Here is a 21,218-nt window from a genome sequence, read left to right on the forward strand (position 1 = left end):
ATTAAATTAACACAAACATCATCGTTCTAGCAAGCCTCAATTCTGCTCATCATGCTCTCGTAAACTTGGACCCAATGAGTCAATGCCGTTGACGGATGCGGCGGAGTTCGAAACTCAATCACAGAATGTAACCCAGGGATCCCTGACAATCGGCCCATCCATAACCGTTGAAGAAACAACTTAAAATTAGCGTAACTACAGCTCTGACCTATAGCAGCAAGTGCACGTTTTGAAAACTGTTGAGGTCGTATCCATGCTCGAATAGATCGTTCCAGGCTGTGTCGATGCTTGGCGTAGGATACTCTTGACGAGGCGGTGGGTTCTGACTTTTTACTCCAAACCATGACATGAACTCTGTGTCAATCTCGCCTTCGGCATGTGACGTGTTGTCGAAAATTGCCAGCGTTGCATTACCCAATCTCCGTATGATCTGAGTACTCCTCTCACCAACCTTTTTGCCGTGTGATATTTTGGACAAGAGTCTTACGCAAGTTTCAATATTGGCCTCGACGACTTCTCTTGTGAGTTCGAGACGAACCACGGAACTTGCTCTGATGGAGTACAGCATCGTAACAGCAGCCATGAATAGTGAGTCCAGCGCCACAAACGTGTAGATTATCTTGTTCTTTGCGTATAGAGCGTTGTAGCAGCTAATTAGGCTTATGGATGAATCGGCACATAAGCGAATTGCGTCTGCGCTGCTGACCGGCGATGCATGAGATGGGCGATGGAGGTTGATGACGGCTTGGTGATAGGCGATTTGAAACCACTCTGGCGTTTGGTACATCGATAGTGGCGCAAGGTATCTCGGGGCGGATAAAAGCCACGCGTTTAGACGGGTATAATGCTGTTGGCGTATGGCGTCGAGGTTTCGGCTTTCGAGGTTTGTGCCGCCTGCTGAGTGGAGGGCCGAGTAGATTCCGGCGTTGATTTGACGCAGTTCGACGATATGACGAAATGCAGACATATCTCTGACGTCGGGCAGGATATTCGGTATGGCTTGTTCTGCAGGTCCGGCAATTTGCTCATCGGTGAGGACCAATGGCAGGGGTATCGTGATATCAGCGTCTTGGATACCCAATGGCCTGCCGAGAGAGATTGAGACACTTCGGTCCATGGTGTACAAGCTCCAGAATAACCGTTTTCGCATCTCGGCATCTAGCAGTGTCTTATTGGTCATGCTCTCCTCCCGATGCATGTCGATACCTACTGCAAGCCTCAACGCCATGCCAACGGTGTACCACAAATTGACCGACTGCGGCTCGTTGCTGCCGAACAGGCAGAGCAGGGAAAGACAGCGAATGCAGTCGAGGTCATCAGCTGAAAGCACCGCGTCAAGATCACGCACAGCTGCCTCGAAGAAGACCTCGTGAGATACTGGTGCGTCTGAGCTGATTCGTGCTTTTTCCGATGCTCCAATCGCGAGAACCATGTGTACTTCAAACGCGGACAGTCTGCTCCTGACTTGACCGTTGCAGTATGGTATGTAATGCTGTTCCATGAACGATGGGCGATGAAGGACCGGGTACTGCGGCCATCGACGATCGAAGAATACTTCAATCAGGCTGAGGCCGTCTCGGTGAAGCGAGAACGTGCTTGACGTGGCGGTCGGAGGCGTCTCACTGGCTGACAGCCCATGCCACAATTGCCAAGGACCAGTCATAAACCCCGTCTCGGAAGCGCCGTTAGGTCCCAATCCCCTAAAAGTTGGCAGAAGCATACGTCCAACATATCCCCTCTCCAAACTCCCAACCGAGCCATCGGGCTCTTGGCGATCGGCGACAGATCTTATCTGCAGATGACTCTCCTGAGACCGAGCCTCGGAGGGCAGTCTTGATTGCATGGCGAGTTGTGTCTGCAGCTCATTCACCCGGTCTTTCAGGCGCTCTACCTGGCCTCTCAGGTGGTCGCACTCGCATTCCCTGTCGACCTTGACAACGAGACGATCTGAGGGGACACAAGGCACATTTGCAGCAGCACAAGCCCCGCATACGGGATGTCTGCCGTCACACTTTTGGTCACAGCAAAAGTCAGTTCATTATGTCGTCGACGACCCGAGAACAATGTGGTAACACACGTACTTTTTGTTTTCTTCGGCGACATCTCTGGCACGCTGCCGATATCCTCTTGAGGCCACGACGCGGCGATCTTATCCGGTCAGTGTCCCTGTCTGAGTGCGTGTCGTAAGCTGAGGCCGATTCGAACACGGCGGGAAGTTCGCCGTCATCGGTGGCTGACATTTTTCGGGCTGAGTTCTTGGTGGTGATGATGTTATTAATGAGGGATGAATTTGTTAATGCGAAAGAGTCAGAAGTGACCCACTTTATCGATAAGGACAATCTATCTCCGGTTCAATGCCGGCATAGCCGATGCTCAAAAGATGGATCTCTCTGAGATTCGGCCGGATTCGGCCCTTATGCCCGGCCTTATCTCGCATGTCGTGATTGAAGCAGATAATGGTCTTGTTTTGTAGTGGGAACAACCGATATCCAGAGTTTTCTTGGTGTTTAGATAAGGCCCCTTTTATATCGTGGCTAGACCATGTCAAGTCGGTCAGAATTGAGGTTCTGATCTTGACGTCATTGCTGAGGCATCTCAACTTAGCGATATACTCATCGATGTTGGAAATAAGAATACCTGCTATCTAAGAAGACTCTGACTGGCAGTCTCTAGTAAATAATCTTTATGGAGAGAAGTTAGCATATTGGCTATTTCTCAGTTGACCGTCTCGCTATTGTTTCCCGCTTGAATGATCTAAGTAATTACCAAGATCTTGAACTGCCTAGATCTATTTCTGTTTGGATTTGATGACAAGTTCAGTGATAGAGTACATATTAAATGTCCCTTTCAGTGCACTATTACAGATTTTCTCAGGGTCAATTTGATCTATTACGAGGTAGTGAAGAACGAAAGTTCAACTTCTGACACTCCAGGGTACGTGGAAACTGGAGATGATGTCATTTCTCTAAATGGACCCAGGTAAATGAACCCACAAGCGCAAGAACGGAGCCAGCACGTGGAACAGACTCGCCGTTGCCTGACACCGATAAGGCTGAAGAGAACGTGAGCAAAAGACACGCAAGAGACTGAAGGGTCCCTCCGAGTGATGACCCCACCCACCCAAGCTTCTCGGTATCTTAGTCAATGTGCCCTTGTCACCATCTCAACACGGTCAAGCTCTTCAGTTAGGTAGCTACAGGACCCCCAGCCAGTAAAAACACAGCACTTCTACCCCGCAAACAGCACTATCAGTAGCCTAAACCGAGTCGTCGGGGGTGGCGCTTATCACCTACGGAACCCCATCGGAAGCCGGTGGGACGTCCTCTCAACGCCCTTATCTCTACGGAATGCCCCCCGTCCCCGTCACAAACATCCCCAAACCACTCCAAATCACAAATCACAATGCCTCGCCCAATAGTCCCAGCGCACCAGCGACAAAGAGCAGCAGAAGCCTGCAACTTGTGTCGCGAGACGAAAAAGAGATGCAGCGGCTCTGCGCCCTGTACGCAATGCGTTCGTCGCGGTCTTGAGTCGCAGTGCTTCATCACATATGCTCCGAGAGGGTCGAGAACAAGAGCTCGCGCTGAGGCTGCAAAGGCCGCGGCGGCGGGATCAGTGGCGACGGAGCAGATGAGTGCGAGTTCGCATCAGAGCAGTCAGCCGATGGAGACGGATGAGGGGTATAGACCGTTGTCGCCGTCGCATTCACAGCAGGACGATGAGAAGGACAGTCAGACTGAAGCGTCGAATCCACCGCGAATGCTGCTGAACTCGAGAGGCGAAAGAGGTATGCACACCTGTCACAATTGTCGATGAGATGCTGATTTGTTAGTTTATATTGGAGGCGCAGCATCAATTTCGTTTCTGCAGATTGTGCGAAATTTGGTATCGCAGCAAATTGGACCATCGGAATTTTCTCACAATGAGAAGAGCGACACCATGCTTGAGATTGAATCGCCGACAGCTACAACACATGATGAAACGAGCGCTATGAGACTAAGTCCAGATCAGAAACAGCAATATTTGAGGTCTTACTACGTAGTGGTATGTCTACATCAACATTTTTCGAGTGTATGCTGATGATAGCAGACCGAAGCATTAATCCACGTCTTTGACGCGTCGGAGCTCGAGACTCTCCTCAATCTAGACGACGACACGGGCTACTCTCCCTCTCCCAATCTCTCACCACTCAAACAAGCCTCAATCGACCTAGTAATCGCAATCGGCGCTCAATGCGAGTCCCTCTCCGCCGCGCGCACAATAGGCCAAGCATATTTCCGCCGCGCTCGCAGCCAAGCATTCGTCGGCTTCCTCGAAGATCCAGACCTAGACATGGTCCGAACATTCCTCCTCATGGCATTCTTCATGCTCGGCGAGTGTCGAAGAAACGCAGCGTTTATGTATCTCGGAGTCGCCGCAAAAGCCGCTCTCGCTCTGGGTCTGCATAGCAGAGAGTCTTATGCTGCGAAGCCAGGACCGGAGGATCAGGCAAAGTAAGTTTGAGCCTTTATAGTGATCGGATGTGGCTAATTGGTTAGGTTGCGGGTATGGATGAGCGTGTGTATCCTTGATAAGCTGGTCAATTCGCTTCTCGGCCGACCATCCGCTTCTGCCCAGATCCGATCGAATAGCAGTAGCAAATTGGATGACGTCGCGCAGAAGGGGGATAGCATTACCGAGCATTTGATGGCGTCCAACAGAGTTTCCACCATCATCAACGATATCACAGACACATTATACGATCAGAAGAAGGTCACGACTGCAATTGTTGAGCAGTTCTTACAAGACATTGAACGCTGGAAACGAGAACTTCCTGCTTCCGTCAAGATACCTTCGGCAGATCCCAGCCCGGGAACAGTAACACAACAACACGGAGCTATCGCCAAGGTTTATGTGTCGTGCTTGTACTATCTGGCTGTTATGCTTGTTTCAAGACCGTTCTTGGTCTCGGCACTTACATCCAAGGGTCTTGGAAAGGGTGCGCATACTCAATTGGCTGCAGCGTGTCTCGATGCCGCGATGTATCTGTCGCAAACATGTTCCGAAGCTCTCAACGCGGGGCTATTACAAGGAAACATGTGCATTATGAAGTAGGTCTACTAAATATAGCCAAAGATCTACATGCTGACCATTTACAGAGCTCTCGTCTTCGCATCAGGACTAGTACTCGGTCTAGAGATATTCGCCAAATACCCCGTTGAATCAGACATCACCAACGCTTTCGAAGGCGCCAAAGATGTTCTCAGACATCTAGCAACCCAAAGTCCACAAGCAGCACATTATCTCGATATTCTGACAAATCTATCTGGGGCTATTGACAAGCGACGATCAAATGAAGCATCTAGCGGAAGAAGTCGCTATGTCTCAAAGCTGTTTAGTCTGGATGCACCGCCTGAGACGGCAGGGTCACAGTCTGCTCAGCAGATGCTAGATACAATGTTTCCATTTACAGATGCTCAGCCTGGTCAGATGATGGATGATACAATGCAGGATTGGGTGTTTCAGCAGCCTGATGGTGGTGATTTTAGTTTGGACTGGGAGACGTTGAATGTGTCGTTATGGGATACGTATCCGTTTTTATCATGAGTTAGCTGTCTGTAGAACTGTATGAATTGATGAGCCTGTATGATCAAACTCCATCTTCAACATCGCCGTTTCTGATAACCGCCGTGACAACACCGACAGTCCGACACTGACACATCGCATCCAACCTCCGCTAATTATCGGTACAATTGATCAAGTGACTACCCCAGAAAATCCCCATCCACGATCCATCCGCAGATCCGCACTGACTTTACCGCAAACACGCCGCCGCTATCAGTGAAAATGGGTGCAGTGCATTACCCGACGCTAGCGGATATCACACCACTTCCGTGCTGTGGACTTCCGCTATCTCTAGATAACCTATCGTGTATACGGAACTTCCGAAAATTACAGCCGCAGGCGGTTCAAGTTGTTGATAGTGGTTGCAAGGCGGGTATGAACTCTCAATGGTTGGCGATCTGGGGTAGATAACGTTTGGACGAGAGGAAGCTAAATAGTGATGGTTGCTCGACTTCAAATCGAATCAATTCATCATCATCAACTCATTCACTACAATAACATCTCATCTCATCCTACAATAACTCGAGTCTCAACATCTCAACTTGACTCTTCATCTCACACCACATCCTCTTACATCTTCACATCTTCACTTTCACAATGATCAAGGACAACGCCCCCACCATGCCCAACTGGAAGCGCCTCAATGTTGGTGTCATCGGCGGTGGCATCGGTGGCATGTCAGTAGCCATTGCTCTCCGCCGCGCAGGCCACGACGTGACCATCTACGAGCGCTCAGATTTCGCCGGTGAAGTCGGCGCCTCAGTATCATGCGCCGCCAACGGAACTCGCTGGCTGCACGAGTGGGACGTCGACGTCGCCAAGGGTGACCCCGTCGTTCTCAAGAAGCTCATCAACCGCGACTGGAAGACCGGCGAGCCTGTTAGTGTTTACGATCTCGATGACTACGAGAAGCGATGGGGTTTCGTGTACAACATGTTTCACAGACAGTACATGCACGCTATGCTCAAGGATACTGCCATGGGCGAGGGAGAGGGTACCCCTGCTAAGCTACTGGTCAACCACAAGTGCTCCGCTATCGACTTCCCCACAGGCACTATCACTTTTGAAAATGGTGTCACTGCCAAGCATGATCTTATCATTGGTGCTGATGGTATTGGCTCTGCTGTGCGAAAGATCCTTGGTATCAACCCTGAGAAGAAGCCCTCTGACCAGAGCTGCCTTCACTGCAACGTCACAACCGAAGAGGCCGTCAAGGCTGGTCTCGTCGACTACTCACAAAACAGTGCTCTCGAGTACTGGGGCGGCCAAGAAGGAAAGTGGGACAAGATCGTCCTGTCTCCTTGCAACGGTGGCAAGCTTCTCTCCTACTACTGCTTCTTCCCCCGCGAGCAGGGTGACTATACTACACAGGCCTGGGGATCTGAGGATCTCCCCACCGAGGATCTCCTCAAGCCTTACCCCGAGCTCGACCGCCAAGTCTTTGGACATCTCGCCATTGGAAAGGAGATTCAGCCCTGGCGTCTGTGGGTTCACCAGCCCTACCCCTACATCGCCAAGGAGAACGTCTGCCTTCTCGGAGATGCTGGTCACCCCATGATGCCTCATCAGTCTCAGGGTGCATGCATGGCTATTGAGGATGCCGCTGCTCTTGGAATCTTGTTCAGCAAGCGATACTTTAACGGAGATGTCAAGCAGGCTCTGTCTGTCTACGACAAGGTCCGCCTTCCCCGAGCTACCCGCGTTCAAGCTGCTGCTGCCAAGGCTGCCTACAACATTAACGAGCGAATTGGTAAGCAAATTTATACCCTCTTAAAATGATTCATACTAACCTCCTCAGGTTTCTCTGTCAACAAGAACATCTCTACATACAAGGTTGAGAATGAGAAGGAGGTCCTCACCATTGAGGAGATGAACACATATGATATGTACAAGGATATCGAGGAGAAGTTGGCAAAGGTACAAGGCGAGAAGTACGCTGGTGGCTTCCTCAACGGTCTGCCTCTGGGTCTTGAGCTGCCTAATGGTGTCATTGTCGGTAACTAAATGGGAAAAGAGGAGTGAGGGTCATTTTATATCTTAGCTTTGTCATAGTCGGTTTTCAAAATGTTAAATTGGTTCATTAGCATGTTGTACTCCTTGCTTACACCTCATATCTCCACCTCTGCAGGCAGTCGAGGCTATACCTAGTTCATGCCAATACCCTGGACTATGAAGCTGTCAAGAGCCCCTGGTCGAACCTTGGACAATGTTAGTGGATGCCCCGGGCCACTGAAAGCCTTGCATCCAAGTGCCTCGACTCTTTCTGTATCCGGCAAGATCCAGGAGTTTGTAACGGCTGGGATCTGCAAGTCTATCTCAAGTGTGGCACTGACAGAAGCGGGATAGTCTAGACTATGACTGGCTGTCTGATGTCAGGTACCCGTTCACTAGTTTGCATATATGTTCCGCAGGAATATGCGCCGTGCCAAGTGACAGCCTGATCCCTCGGGCCATTATCCAACCATTTCATCGTGACGCCCTCTCGGATTGTTACACATTACATAAATGGTACTGAAAGTATTGTCGATCTTACTAGCCTCATAAACAATGATATCGTGATCGGAACAATTCAACAGGCCAAGCAAGAAGTGAATCTCCTCCTTCGTTGAATATGAGGCTCAACTGGATCTCGTTTTATTTGAATTGGTACAATATCAATAAAATGGTAGCAACTTGTTTGATACGGACAAAGCCTCGCATTACTTCATCTGTCCCCAAAAGAGACTCCAGAGTCTGGGCATACTCACGCAACAGTAAACTCCTCTTCTCGCCAAACTCAGCGAGGTTCCTTTAGTACACCAGGATCAAGGAGGGTTTCTTGTCAGATCAATTACATGCTTTATTAATTTTAGGTGCTCAAGATGTCCTGATCTATTGTTTCCGATAGCGACACTCAGACTCCGACACGAGACATTTTGCTTCAGCAGCTCACCAGGCATCACATCACTGAAATATTCGTACCAACTGTACATCATGATTGAAAATTATTGCATTCTATTATGAGCCTATTTCTTGTATGCCGCAGCAGCTCCAGTGTCCTGTCAATCATTAGCATCAAATGTCTCATCCGTAGCGTTGAAGTCCTCACCAAATACACCTGGTAAAACTTGAGCCGATACTTCCCGTCAGCAGCCGTCTTCTCCAGCTCGGCCCTGCCAGCCCACTCAATCTCTGCCGAGCCGCCATTCTTGAGCTGCAAAGCCACTGAACCATGGAGCATGACCTCGTCTGAACCAGCGCCAAACGGGTACACCTTGTTGAGAGTGTGCTTCCGCGACGCAACAGCCTCCCACATTCCTTGTCTCAAAGTAGTGATTTCTACACCGTCAATTGATGCCTATACTCATAACGGGAGACTTACCAGCGTGACCTGAAGCCTTCTTTGATGCGAGAACAAATGTCGCGTCCTTTGCAAACATGTCTACATACTTGTCGGTCTCCCCAGGAGTGTCGGAAACGGCATAAAACGCCTGGAGGAACTGGATAACGTGCGGTGGAACCGACTGGTCCGAGGGACTCTGCACAGAATACGACTGTTCCATTTTGACGTTTCGTTGAGTGATCTTGTGATGATTCTGAATTGCGTTTCGTTGTCTTCAAAGCTTGTGCGTAGCAGTTTATCTCAACAATGCGTCGCTCCGTGACCCTGCTTCCGACTTCCGATAGTGGACTTCGGATCTTCCTTAGTGAGCGCTCCCACTGTGATCAGCGAGTGACGATCTTACCCCGCAGACTGATCGGACCGCGGGCAAATGCCGTTCCTGTTAAGGTTTAGCATTGACGGTGCATTATCCGCTCGTCCAAACGGAATCAACGGAATTTACTGTACGTAGGCGGGTGCATTATCCGGAATGGGGTAATGCGGTACGCTACAGTGGTATTGTATCAGATTTATAGTTATCGAGTTGAATATATATGTCCATGTTCAGTTCCAGATAACAAAATATACTCATCATCCATTCACACTCTCACATCATCTATCTTCCCTTCACACAAATCACATTCATCATGCTCGGCAAGGTTGCTCTTGAGGAAGCTTTCGCTCTCCCCCGTCACAAGGAGCGAACACGATGGTGGGCAGGTCTCTTTGCCATCGACCCTGATAAGCACGCTGCCGAGATCAACGATATCACAGACCAGCGCATCAAGTACATGAACGAGCATGGTGTTGGCTACACAATCCTTTCATACACTGCACCTGGTGTGCAAGATGTCTGGGATCCCAAGGAGGCTCAGGCTCTAGCTGTTGAGGTTAACGATTATATCGCCGATGCTATCAAGGCTCACCCTGATCGTCTCGGTGCTTTTGCGTAAGTCATTCGTCACAGCTCCAAGAACTTCACTAACAGCTTCAGCACTCTCTCTATGCACGACCCCAAGGAAGCTGCTGAGGAGCTCCGAAGAGTTGTTACCAAGTATGGCTTCAAGGGTGCTCTTGTCAACGACACTCAACGAGCTGGTGCTGATGGAGATGACATGGTCTTCTACGACGGCCCTGAGTGGGATGTCTTCTGGTCAACAGTCACAGACTTGGACGTTCCCTTCTACCTCCACCCCCGCAACCCCACAGGCTCCATCCACGAGAAGCTCTGGGCCAAGCGCAGCTGGCTCATTGGTCCTCCCCTGAGCTTTGCCCAGGGTGTCAGTCTTCACGCCTTGGGTATGGTCACCAACGGTGTCTTTGACAGACATCCCAAGCTCCAGATTGTTCTCGGTCATCTCGGCGAGCATATTCCTTTCGATATGTGGCGAATCAACCATTGGTTCGAGGATATCAAGAAGCCTCTTGGTCTGTCTTGCAAGTTGACGATCCGAGAATACTTTGCCCGCAACTTGTGGATCACCACCAGTGGACACTTCTCTACATCAACACTGCAGTTCTGCCTGGGAGAGGTTGGAGCTGATCGCATTCTGTTCTCTATCGATTATCCTTTCGAGAACTTTTCAGATGCCTGCACGTGGTATGATGGTCTGGCTATTAATGATGTTGATAAGCGAAAGATTGGAAAGGATAACGCTAAGAAGTTGTTTAAGCTTCCTCAGTTCTACCAGAGCGAGGACTAAAAGGGAAATTGGAATGAATTACAATGAGTATATAAATGCAATAGAATAACACAATCAAGCGTTCAAAAAAACTGCTATTCCTCTGAGTGACTCAAAACTGTACCCTACCTTAGCCAGTATTCTCACCGAGACTGCTTTTGATTGACGCTATGATTTTATGAAGGCAAAGACTATTTAAAGTTTGCTATGAAGATAGTTAATGCTCGGCAGAAACAAGCGATGCCAGAAATCCAAGTCCTTACGACCTCTCGTCCTTACTCTCCATCATGTCATTCGGCAGCAGAGCTGTTGTGATGACACAACCCAGCATAACACCACCAGCAAGATACAGGACGCTGTTTATATCACCCTGTCCGTTCTCACCCGTGCGACCATACAGATGCTGCGCAATCAACGGGCTTACAATGCCAAACAGTCGACCCCAGAATCCTGCAATACCACAGGCTGTACCACGAATTGGTGCAGGGAAAGCCTCGGGAGTCCAACCGTAAAGAACAGCGTTGAACATGGACTGGAAGAAGTACTCCATAGTGAAGAGACCTTCATTCTTGGCACGCGTATCGACTGTTGAGAAGAGAATGATGGAGATGCCCATCAAAGCAGCTGAGAGCACCATTGTCCACTTGCGGCCAATAGCTGGGATGCGGTAGAGAGTTGCGCCGAGAAGTACTCCGACAATGCCAGGCGCATACGTGTAGATGTATGCAGCATAAGTCGATTTGAGACTTACGGATGCTGCACCGTTCTTTAGGGCAAGGATACTTGGCAAGTAGAAGCCTAATATGTTAGAAATGCTTTATCAAGTTCACGGTGAACTTACCTGCAACAGTGAATCCCCAGTAGTCCATAATATACGTCAACCATACAAGAACTGTAAGACGAGTCATCTTAGGACTAGAAAACAGCATCTTGTATCTTGACAGTTCAAGCTTGGCCTTTTGAGACCACGCCATGTTAAGCTGCTTTGTTCCCGCTCCCAGAGCAGGCGTTGCACTATTACCACTTCCAAGAGAGCTGTCATCTGCCTGGAGTGACTCAAATAGCTCAAGAGTAAGTCCGCACTGCTTCTTGTTCACCTTGGCCATATGCTGAAGTGTCTTGATTGCCTGGTCGTCACGACCGCGATAGATGAGATACTTGGGGGTCTCGCGGAAGTTGAAGATAAAGAAACGGAGTATAAAGACTGCCAGAGTGATACCGCCAATTGTGAAGAGAAGATATCGCCATCCCATGTTGTCGCCTCGGGAACAGCATCTTTCTCCGGCCTCAGCATTGTTGCATGATACTAGAGGATTGGGCTCGGAGAAGTTGGGAGAGCATGCGTAGACTGGGATGAAGCCGAAGGCAATGGCACTGCAGAGAACGACTCCAATAGGTTGGAAGACGGATAAACAGGCTAAGAGGAAGCGTTTGTTCTGCCAGCATTAGTTGTGTTCCTTTGTTGAGCCTGATCAACATACCTGGGGAATGAACTCAAGAGTAATCGTGGTGTCGATGGGAATGTTTCCCCCAACGCCAAAGCCGACAAACGCTGTCAACACGAGAAAAGTGGTGTAATTATTAGATGCTCCAAGACAGAGTCCAAATATCGACGAAATGAGACACGTCAAGTTGAACGCCCAGCGACGACCTAACAATTGTCAGACAACATCTCAGCAAAAGGAAAGGAATCTCCAGGTAGAGGACCTGTTGCATCAAGCGATCCAAGAGCATCATACCAATAATATCCGCCAAAAATCCCCAGACAAACGCCCCCGCCGTAAGCCCAGCATTAAAGCTCGTCGAGATATTCCCCGACTCATCACGTCCAAAGCCCAGCTCCTGCTGCAGCGGTCCAAGCACGAGACCAAAAGCCTGCGCCCAGAGGAGATCGAGCAGATAGCCGAAGCCGCAGAGGCCCCAGATGTACCACTGGTATTTGCCCATGCCTTGGGCGTCGATCTCGCGGTTGATGAGGACGCATTTCTTCTCGTAGAGGGTTAGGCCGTCGAGGTCGTGGAGGAGGGGGTTGCGCGAGTTGTAGCCCTGTGCGGTTTCGACCTGTGATGCGGGGAGGGTGTCGCCGTCTACTTTGGACATTTCTTCTGAGGAGGGCATGCTGGAGGTTATCGTGGTGTATTTGCGTAACGCCGCGTTTCCGTTGCCGACAGTGGGATGGAATGCGAAGGGGAACAGTAAGGGAATATCGCCATCGCTATCTATCTACTGTTTGAGGGATCTGCAATCTTGTGTCACACAAGTGCAACTTTAATCAAGCCATCATTGGCCTGCACTATCAAGATCGTTGATGTCATTTTGTACTGGTGAGGTGATGTCCTGAAGGTTTTGATTGGCCCGGAGCATCTCCTAAGCCATGCAGTCATCATAAACCCGGCTATATCCTTTGTTTCTCTCGCGTTGGGCCAAAGGGATCAATTTAGGCTATCACGGGGCGAAAGGTACGAAAGCTAATCTGGTAATCGGTGAGTTGTTTCCGGTTTAGATCCGTTTCCAAGACGTAAATGTGACGAATCACAAGTTTGTCGGTCAAGGACTCAAGGGTAGGTGATGATGTTATTTACCTTACTGGGTTTTAGTAGAGAGACGGGTGTCCATATTCAAGCTCCATCAGTGCGATTGCAATATATTGCGTTGGAATTATGCACAATGCTATTGCATTTTTATTTTTAAAGGAATGCTGAGGTTTATGCCTGATATGCTTAGTGGATAACTTGTATATGTCAGTAATCTGAGATTGTATTGCTAATTGAGCAATTGACAAAGCAGGCCAGATTAGTGATTCGATGCTTGTCTTTAAATCCGCATTTTATAACTCTTGTTAAAAACGCGGCAATAAACATTACTCAAGATAATATCAGGCAAGGTTTTAGATAGAGTGCGCAACTGTTATTGCAGCTTAATCTGCCAGCTAGTTCAATTCTTTACATGTATGGGAATTTTGCTTCAGGCTTCAGGACATGGAAAATTCTAACCATGTATTAAAAATAGTTCAGGGTATAGAGGCATTTGGGTCTTGCTGAGATGGAACGTAGGATGGCATGCAAGTGGGTTCCCTGGGTTACCATATGCATTCTGAGCTTGCAATGGCATACGAGACACATGCGTGAGTAGTAAATTGAGACGCCTTGGGTTACCTTTCTCATTTTTCAGTGCATTTCAAATCCATGAAGCAGTAGATATCCTCACGATGATTTTCACGCAGCCAGTATCGCGCTCTGATCAACGCGTCGCGCACGCGACACGACTCGGCATGGACATCGGATTTCATTAGTCACCGAGATCGATCTTCCCCACCAGATCGAGGAATCTGTGTCTCCAGAGATTAGCGTGGAGACAAGATCTATACTAACCCTACTCTAAGCTCAAATCGGTGAAACCTTTCACGCGAGGCTGTCAATGGCCCACCTGAGTCATTGACGTCAGCAGCAAAGTCAAGCCCGTCATGACTTTAATTGTATCATGCATATATCAATTTGTCCTTGCAAGATACTCTTGGTCTGTTCAAGGCTTGAGATAATTTTGTTAATGATTGATCTTGGTATCTATGTCTCAGGAACCGTTTAATACTGATATTGAGCACGACGGCGCAGGACTAATGGCTCAGAACGGAGATAAGGGTGGAGATGGGCGGAAGAAGGTGCTTGTTGTAGGTGCCGGTGCAGCTGGGTAAGATGAGTCCTTCAGAACTTCTGGACGATACTGACAAAAACAGCATGTCTACGGCTTATCATCTTTCGGAACACCCAGATAAATTCGACGTGACTCTAATTGATGCCGTTGACTACTGTGGCGGTCAAGCATTCTCCATTCCCATTGACAAAGAACGACATGGAGCTTCCTGGTGCAACCAGGGCGTTCAAGGAGGATCTTACATCTTTCATCATACCGTCACCATGTTCTCCAGACAGGGCTATCACGCGGACCCTTGCAACCTTCACGTTTCGTTCGGCAAGGACGAGACGTTTTGGAATAACGTATTTCCAACTCAGCTTCTGGTCCGCCATGAGAAGGAAGTTCGTCGCTTGACGACTGTTCTCAAATTCATGCGCTGGTTTGAGATTTTCTTCGCCTTGCTCCCGTTGAAGCTTGTCTTTAAGTTGTTTTTATTCTCTGAGGAATTCACCAACACTATCGCTCTGCCTATGACGGCGTTGTTTCTTGGCACTGGCAATGCTACGCCTGAAGTTCCTGCGATTATGTTTGAGAGATTGTGTACTTCACCGACTTATGGAATGTGGTATCCATCCGATAGAAACACAGTCATCAGCAACAAACCGCCCATGATTGTGTTCCCCAAATTCTCAGAGTTCTACGAAACCTGGAGGAAGGATCTTGTCTCTCGCGGAGTCACCGTCCGACTCTCAACAGAGTTGACCGAAATCGTCCAGCGAAACAAGAAGGGTGTCGTTGTGAAGCTCAAACCGAGAACTCCGATGCCAGATCACCATAATCCCAACGGTGGAGATCCCGATGCTCCCGTAGGCGAGGAAAAGTACGACGAAATTGTGCTCTGCTGTCTCGCCGACACGGCCAAGAAAGTCCTCGGCAAAACAGCCACCTGGAAAGAGAAGAAGGTCTTGGGTTCAGCAAAGTTCAGCGATGACATTACGATCACTCACAATGATTCCGATTACATGAAGAAGCATTACGAGAACTTTTATCGTGATGATTTGGCTGTTGCGAACATCAACGGAACTGACCAATCGGATCGTCTGGCGTTTGCAAAGACGGAATATCGACCCATGTACTACATCAAGATGTATCCCGAGGATAAGTCCAAGCTGGAAATGTGCTTCGATTGCACGAATTACCAGAGTCAATTCCCTGAAAAGGTTCCTTTTGAGCAACATGTCTTCCAGACGATTTATCTCAACAAGGACCGGGACAGTCAGCTCTGGACTGATAATGAGATTGCCGAGGATAAGATCATTCGCAAGGACTGGTGGCATCAGCTCTGCCATGGCTACACTCACTACTTATTCGTTATCCCGTGGATGATGTTCCTGAACGCCAAGAATCACACTCGCTTCGCAGCGTCGTGGACTCTCGTCAACGCCCACGAAGTCGCCGTCATGTCCGGAATTGCGGCTGCAGTGGATCTCGGCGCCAACTACCCTGAAGACCTGGAGAACGACAAGTTTGCATTCTTGTGTTTCCGACTCTACTACCTTCTGACATATGGAAAATGGTACAGGAGACATTATACATCTAAGAAGTATTTGAAGGCACAGACTACGGAGAGTCAGGCTGCTGCTGATGGAAAGAGCTGGGCTACTGGACTTTATGGCAGTGTTTACAAGGGACCTGGCGTTTCTGAGATTGAGAGGAGTGCGTGGAGGGAGGAAATTAAGAAGGGATCTAGTACTGGTAATTTGTCTTGAGGATAGTAGAGTGTAGGCTTGAGATTGGATGAGATGAGCCATTTCATTGTCTGCATCGATTAATGGTAGTGACTACTCGCTAGTTGCAAACTATCACATGCAGCACAAACCTAGCACGTGTTCTCTCGTGTTGGGGGTTCGGATTTACTGTACTATGCTGTGCCCTATGTTTGCTTGGCAGGGGTACTGTTGGTGTCTTATTGCGTGACTCCGACCCCGGACAATTCGTTAATCACCTTCTGTTTTGTAAACTCTCATATTAACGGCACTAAGCTCTTCAAGACAGAGAGAGGGTAGGTCATCTAGTCATTCCAGGTGTATACTTTAGTCTTTCTTTACTGTCTCTGCTCTTTATCATTTGACTACGGCTGAACTCACGGCAAATGTCTCCTCACATGTCGATCTTGACAGCGAGACGTGCATGCATGCGTAAACCTTAATCATGGAAGGATTAAAGGATTCTGGAAGACTGCTGCATTCACAGTAGTACTGTAGGGTATGATCACCCTCTGCGCCATATTCCGTAAAGTCCATGGCAATAAGCACTGCAGGCGGGCACCAGAATCGGAGGAACTTTTGCTACCCATGTCGATGGACAAAAGGAGGGTCAATCCGAGGTAAAACTTACTAGAAACTAGCCCGAGGAAGCCGTCGCCTGTCATATTCACTATCTGGTTGCTACTCAAGCCTATGTCCGCTGCTGCGTCTCTGGTTGGCCGGAGCATGTCTGGGTATAAGCTTAAGAATGATCATGGTGGAACCAATCATTTGGGGGTTCTCAGAAGAGCTAGAAGCTCGCAATCCCCAGTACGCCACCCTCGGTTGGGGGGAAGAGCTACAAGGGTTGCCTACTCCAAGTTCAAGCCAGACATGGACAGGTTGACTTGCCACAAACAGCAGTTGGTTGATTTGGTATCCGTGGGATTCTGGCGCCACTGGCTTGCATGAGTAGTGACCTAGGGCAATTGAAGGTATACTCTATTTCGACATCTCGGCGGTTGACGACTCAGACATCTTACGACAAAGCTTGGGGGATTTGGTTTCGATGACTGTAATCAACTCTGCTATCATCAAAATGGGGCAAAAAAGATATAAATCCCTATCATCACACGATGGATCGTTCATATCTAGGTTCGCAATCGTTGATGGATACCAGCGGCAATCTAGGTGGATTCCATCACGGGAAGGCCGCGCCTCTCATCGTGCTCGTTATGGTCGTCAACGATAAATTGGGTGGTCAAGGCTGTGACACTAAGTAACATGGGGTTAACCACTAAAGCTGGGAATGGTCACATGGGCTAATGGGGTCATTTAGTGCCGCTTATACTCGGGAGAGCCTGAGACGGGGGACTCGTGTTCTTGAATAGGCTTCAATACTTTATTTCGGCCCCTGGCGAACAAAACCCCAAGTGAACAAAACCCCAAGTTTTCTTGCGTTGCTGTTGGACACTGGTCTTGTCGTGTAGGCTAAGTCAGCGGATTCATTGGCAACCGGAAGCCCGGCACCAGCTTATCTGCGGCTATGTAGATACCTTCCTAAAGCGGTAGGTCGGGCTCCCGCTGATGGTTGTGCGGGGCCCTAAGAGTTTGGAGCTACCAGCGATAGTGATAACGTAGACGGACCGTGATTTGCTGTACAAGGTTGCAGTGGTGATCCTGAGGAACTGTTCTAGAACAACCGCCCGCACGAGAGGGAGGGAAATGGCACCATAGCGCGCTAGCTATGACCGTTTTTGCGACGTAACAGGAGTGTCGGCACCAAGATATGGTACACAGTCAGAACTTTGGTCTAGGCTCCAAAAGGCTAATGCTCCTTGAACCAAGGGCCCCATCGCATGACCAGCCTGTCAAGGTCATGTTTGGAGAGACTCTGGGGTAAAGAGGAGCTGAAGCTCTGCATCGTTTAGAGTTCGTTGGAGAAAGACTGTTCCCCCCCTGCAAGTCACCACTGCTCGGGGACGCCAGCCCAATAGAAAGTCCACCCAGGAAGCTCTCCCTATCTGTAGAGCTCCAGCGCTATCTGGAACGGGCGTGGCGCTGGACCCAACAAAAGGCCGTGGCGAGCCCTGGGACCATGTCCTTGATAAGAAGGTCGGGTTGGTCGTATTTTTGTCTTCCGTGTTGGTATGGTGGTCAGATTGTTATGTCCAGAAGGATTGCTGATCGCTGACAGGGCAGTTTTACCAGTAGATTGGTCCGCGCCGCATGAAGCATCACGATATCTAAAACGAAATGCAACGTGATCTGGATGTGTTGCAGCTCCAAATTTACATAGATATCGCCAAGAGTGACAAGAGATTGCCAAGTCGGCAGCCAAGATGCGCCCAGAGATGTCAAGGAAACACGGGCGACAATTGACTTTTGGTGTGTGCGGCAGGCCCAGGGTACACTACAGTACAGTACCGTAGGTACAGGCACAGCACGGTCGTCGCATTGGAATGTCTCGGTTTAATTGCAGAGACAAGGGTTCTAGACCAACCCCCAGTCTACCCAGGCCCCTCTCCCCCTTCTCGGGGGAGGAGATGATATCGAGCAAGAACCCCGCTGAGCCAATTCGCCCTCTAGCGTCGCAGCTGAAGCTTATCTTAAGCTTGTTCAAAGCTGCCTAGCGTCACTGCCGGTCTTGGCTCATAAAGACACTTGGAAGCCCAGGTTTTGTTACACGTTTGTTTTGAGACAGACAGACATTTTCTATCACTTTCTCTTTCCTCAACTGTTTCTTTACTGTGCCACAGTAGAAACGTCGCCCAGCATGTCGTCGTCACCGCACAAGGATGAGGTGAATTATGAGACCAAGGACGAGACCACGGTCACGGTGCCTCACGATGAGGAGCAGGGCACGACTTCGGGCGAGGGCCAGCTCAAGCGTGATCTCCGCGGTCGACACATGCAGATGATTGCCATTGGAGGTGCCATCGGTGCTGGTCTTTTCGTCGGTTCTGGTAGTGCTCTTCACAAGGGAGGTCCCGCGTCGCTGGTAATTGGTGAGTCCCCTACTATACACCCGTCATTTGAGGATCAATGCTAATTTATCGCAGGCTGTAAGTTTCTCTCACCCGCACGACGTCGCGCAATAACCAACGCATTCTAGATCTCGTCATCGGTGTCATGTTGCTCTGCACCAACCTCGCCCTCGCAGAAATGGCTGTTCTGTACCCCGTCAACGGTGCCTTTTACACCTACATTGTCCGCTTCGTCGATCCCTCTTGGGGTTTTGCTTGTGGTTGGGAATATGCTCTGTCCTGGCTTACAGTTCTTCCCTTCGAGTTGATTGCTGCGTCCAAGACGATTGAGTTCTGGCGCACTGACATCCACATGGTTCGTAGATTTCTTTTTCTAATGATCTGCCTTGGCGTGCTTGGCGATGTCCGGTCGTCTTGGCATATGCACCTTGACGTTTTGACAGGTTCAATTAGCTAACTCTTTGTCGCTAGGCTGTTTGGGTCACTGTCTTCCTTGTCGCTCTCACCATCGTTCAGATCTTTGGTGTCCGTGGTTACGGAGAGGGTAAGCAAAGCATTTATCGACCTCGTCTTGTCAGCATCACCACTAACGCATCGCAGTCGAATTCGTCCTGTCCGCCATCAAGATCTGCGCTTGCTTGGGATTCATCATCCTCGGCATCATCATCAACTGTGGTGGTGTCGGTGATCAGGGCTACCTCGGCACCAAGTACTGGGACAACCCTGGTGCTTTCACCAACTTCAAGGGCTTCTGCGCTGTCTTTACCATTGCTGGTACGTCTTTCGCGCTGCTACACTTTTACAACGACTAATAACTATAGCCTTTGCCTTTGGTGGTACTGAAATGGTTGGTCTCGCCGCCGCTGAGACTGCTAACCCCCGCAAGTCTGTCCCTACTGCCTCCAAGCAGGTCTTTTGGCGTATTGCTCTCTTCTACGTCATCAATCTCTTCATTGTCGGAATTATTCTCCGATCTGATGATCCTCGTCTCCTCGGTGCCTCTGGCGCTAACACCAAGGCCTCGCCTTTCGTCCTCGCCATTCAAGATGCAGGCATCAAGGTTCTGCCCTCCATCTTCAACGCAGTCATCACCATCTCCGTCTTGTCCGTCGCCAACTCGTGTACCTTTGGTTCAACCCGCACCATGCAGGCTATGGCCACCCGTGGACACGCCCCCAAGTTCCTCAACTACATTGACAAGAAGGGACGTCCCCTCTGGTGTGTGCTTATTCAGCTTGCTTTCGGTCTTCTCGCCTATGTCGGAGAGGCCAAGAATGGAGGCACCGTCTTTGACTGGCTTCTGGCTTTGTCCGGTCTTGCTTTCCTCTTCGTTTGGGGTACTATCTGCCTCGCTCACGCCCGTATGCGATCTGGTTTCAAGGCCCAGGGCATCAGCCTGGACCTTGTCCCTTACAAGACTCCCTTCGGTGTCTGGGGCAGCTACCTCGGCGTCTTCCTCAATGCCATTGCTCTCATTGCCACTTTCTACTCTTGCCTCTATGTAAGTTCAACCAACCAAGACGAAACCAATTCACTGTACTAACATGACACCAGGCTCCCGACGGCTCTCCTCCCGATGCCGAGTCTTTCTTCATGGGCTTCCTCGCCGCTCCCATCATCCTCGTTCTGTACCTCGGTTACAAGGTCTACTCTCGCGACTGGAAGCTGTATGTCAAGGCCATTGATATGGATCTCCAGACTGGCATCGTCCTCCTTGATGAGCCCGAGCCCGAGACCCCCTGGTCATGGAAGAGTGCGCCAAGACGCCTGCTCTCGGCTGTTATCTAGATATCTTGGCAGAAATTGTCCTTTAAATAATTTGCTCCGGGGCACAGTAGTTTAAATCGCATTCAATATACCTCCGTCTTACTGCCCTCAATGTCATGTTACCCCAAATCTATTCGACCGGCAACAACAGGAAGTGGCCGAAGACCCAGGATCGGCTATTTTGTGAATTCTAATTCCCAATCTTCCCCAGCTTTCCCCGCAGATCGACTCGTATCATTTCTCTTTTTGGACTCTTGCCTTACGGACCTGCACTGCTACAGGCGCGCATATTTTGTAGTCTTACGTTCCATCAACCCATTTCCCGCCTTTAGCCTGAGTCGACAAGGTTGCCAAGCGCCTTTAGGCTAAAGGCAAAACTGTCCCCATGGGGAAAAGCGAGGTTGGCAATGTTTCATTCAAAGTGACAATAATGCACAAG

The 21,218-nt window shown here is 49.5% G+C and overlaps 8 protein-coding genes across 8 annotated transcripts; 5 read left to right on the plus strand and 3 right to left on the minus strand.

The window, feature by feature from the left end:
- Positions 1 to 208: 208 nt before the first annotated feature.
- Positions 209 to 1,843, minus strand: FTJAE_126 (STB5-SIN3 binding protein; the record flags this gene model as incomplete). Its single annotated transcript, XM_037345662.1, has 1 exon — positions 209 to 1,843. One exon carries the CDS (start codon positions 1,841 to 1,843, stop codon positions 209 to 211), a length of 1,635 nt encoding a protein of 544 aa, XP_037212729.1.
- A 1,559-nt stretch (positions 1,844 to 3,402) lies between these two features.
- On the plus strand, positions 3,403 to 5,586 carry FTJAE_127 (nitrate assimilation regulatory nirA; the record flags this gene model as incomplete). Its single annotated transcript, XM_037345772.1, has 5 exons — positions 3,403 to 3,787; positions 3,833 to 4,044; positions 4,090 to 4,493; positions 4,539 to 5,090; positions 5,139 to 5,586. 5 exons carry the CDS (start codon positions 3,403 to 3,405, stop codon positions 5,584 to 5,586), a joined length of 2,001 nt encoding a protein of 666 aa, XP_037212730.1.
- A 615-nt stretch (positions 5,587 to 6,201) lies between these two features.
- Positions 6,202 to 7,608, plus strand: FTJAE_128 (salicylate hydroxylase; the record flags this gene model as incomplete). Its single annotated transcript, XM_037345881.1, has 2 exons — positions 6,202 to 7,354; positions 7,403 to 7,608. The coding sequence occupies 2 exons, from the start codon at positions 6,202 to 6,204 to the stop codon at positions 7,606 to 7,608; spliced, it is 1,359 nt and encodes a 452-aa protein (XP_037212731.1).
- A 1,001-nt stretch (positions 7,609 to 8,609) lies between these two features.
- Positions 8,610 to 9,146, minus strand: FTJAE_129 (uncharacterized protein; the record flags this gene model as incomplete). The annotated part of the gene is made up of 3 exons (XM_037345988.1): positions 8,610 to 8,642; positions 8,693 to 8,901; positions 8,966 to 9,146. 3 exons carry the CDS (start codon positions 9,144 to 9,146, stop codon positions 8,610 to 8,612), a joined length of 423 nt encoding a protein of 140 aa, XP_037212732.1.
- A 466-nt stretch (positions 9,147 to 9,612) lies between these two features.
- FTJAE_130 (2 3-dihydroxybenzoate decarboxylase) lies at positions 9,613 to 10,668 on the plus strand (the record flags this gene model as incomplete). Its single annotated transcript, XM_037346098.1, has 2 exons — positions 9,613 to 9,914; positions 9,954 to 10,668. The coding sequence occupies 2 exons, from the start codon at positions 9,613 to 9,615 to the stop codon at positions 10,666 to 10,668; spliced, it is 1,017 nt and encodes a 338-aa protein (XP_037212733.1).
- A 238-nt stretch (positions 10,669 to 10,906) lies between these two features.
- Positions 10,907 to 12,765, minus strand: FTJAE_131 (4-hydroxybenzoate transporter; the record flags this gene model as incomplete). Its single annotated transcript, XM_037346207.1, has 4 exons — positions 10,907 to 11,445; positions 11,489 to 12,083; positions 12,129 to 12,298; positions 12,387 to 12,765. The coding sequence occupies 4 exons, from the start codon at positions 12,763 to 12,765 to the stop codon at positions 10,907 to 10,909; spliced, it is 1,683 nt and encodes a 560-aa protein (XP_037212734.1).
- A 1,447-nt stretch (positions 12,766 to 14,212) lies between these two features.
- Positions 14,213 to 16,049, plus strand: FTJAE_132 (flavin-containing protein; the record flags this gene model as incomplete). The annotated part of the gene is made up of 2 exons (XM_037346318.1): positions 14,213 to 14,334; positions 14,381 to 16,049. The coding sequence occupies 2 exons, from the start codon at positions 14,213 to 14,215 to the stop codon at positions 16,047 to 16,049; spliced, it is 1,791 nt and encodes a 596-aa protein (XP_037212735.1).
- A 2,752-nt stretch (positions 16,050 to 18,801) lies between these two features.
- FTJAE_133 (putative GAP1-general amino acid permease) lies at positions 18,802 to 20,800 on the plus strand (the record flags this gene model as incomplete). Its single annotated transcript, XM_037346429.1, has 6 exons — positions 18,802 to 19,033; positions 19,141 to 19,367; positions 19,484 to 19,556; positions 19,613 to 19,786; positions 19,834 to 20,513; positions 20,567 to 20,800. 6 exons carry the CDS (start codon positions 18,802 to 18,804, stop codon positions 20,798 to 20,800), a joined length of 1,620 nt encoding a protein of 539 aa, XP_037212736.1.
- Between the last annotated feature and the right edge of the window lie 418 nt (positions 20,801 to 21,218).

The sequence above is a fragment of the Fusarium tjaetaba genome (genome assembly GCF_013396195.1).
Source record: "Fusarium tjaetaba strain NRRL 66243 chromosome Unknown NRRL66243_c0000008, whole genome shotgun sequence".
Classification (NCBI taxonomy): domain Eukaryota; kingdom Fungi; phylum Ascomycota; class Sordariomycetes; order Hypocreales; family Nectriaceae; genus Fusarium; species Fusarium tjaetaba.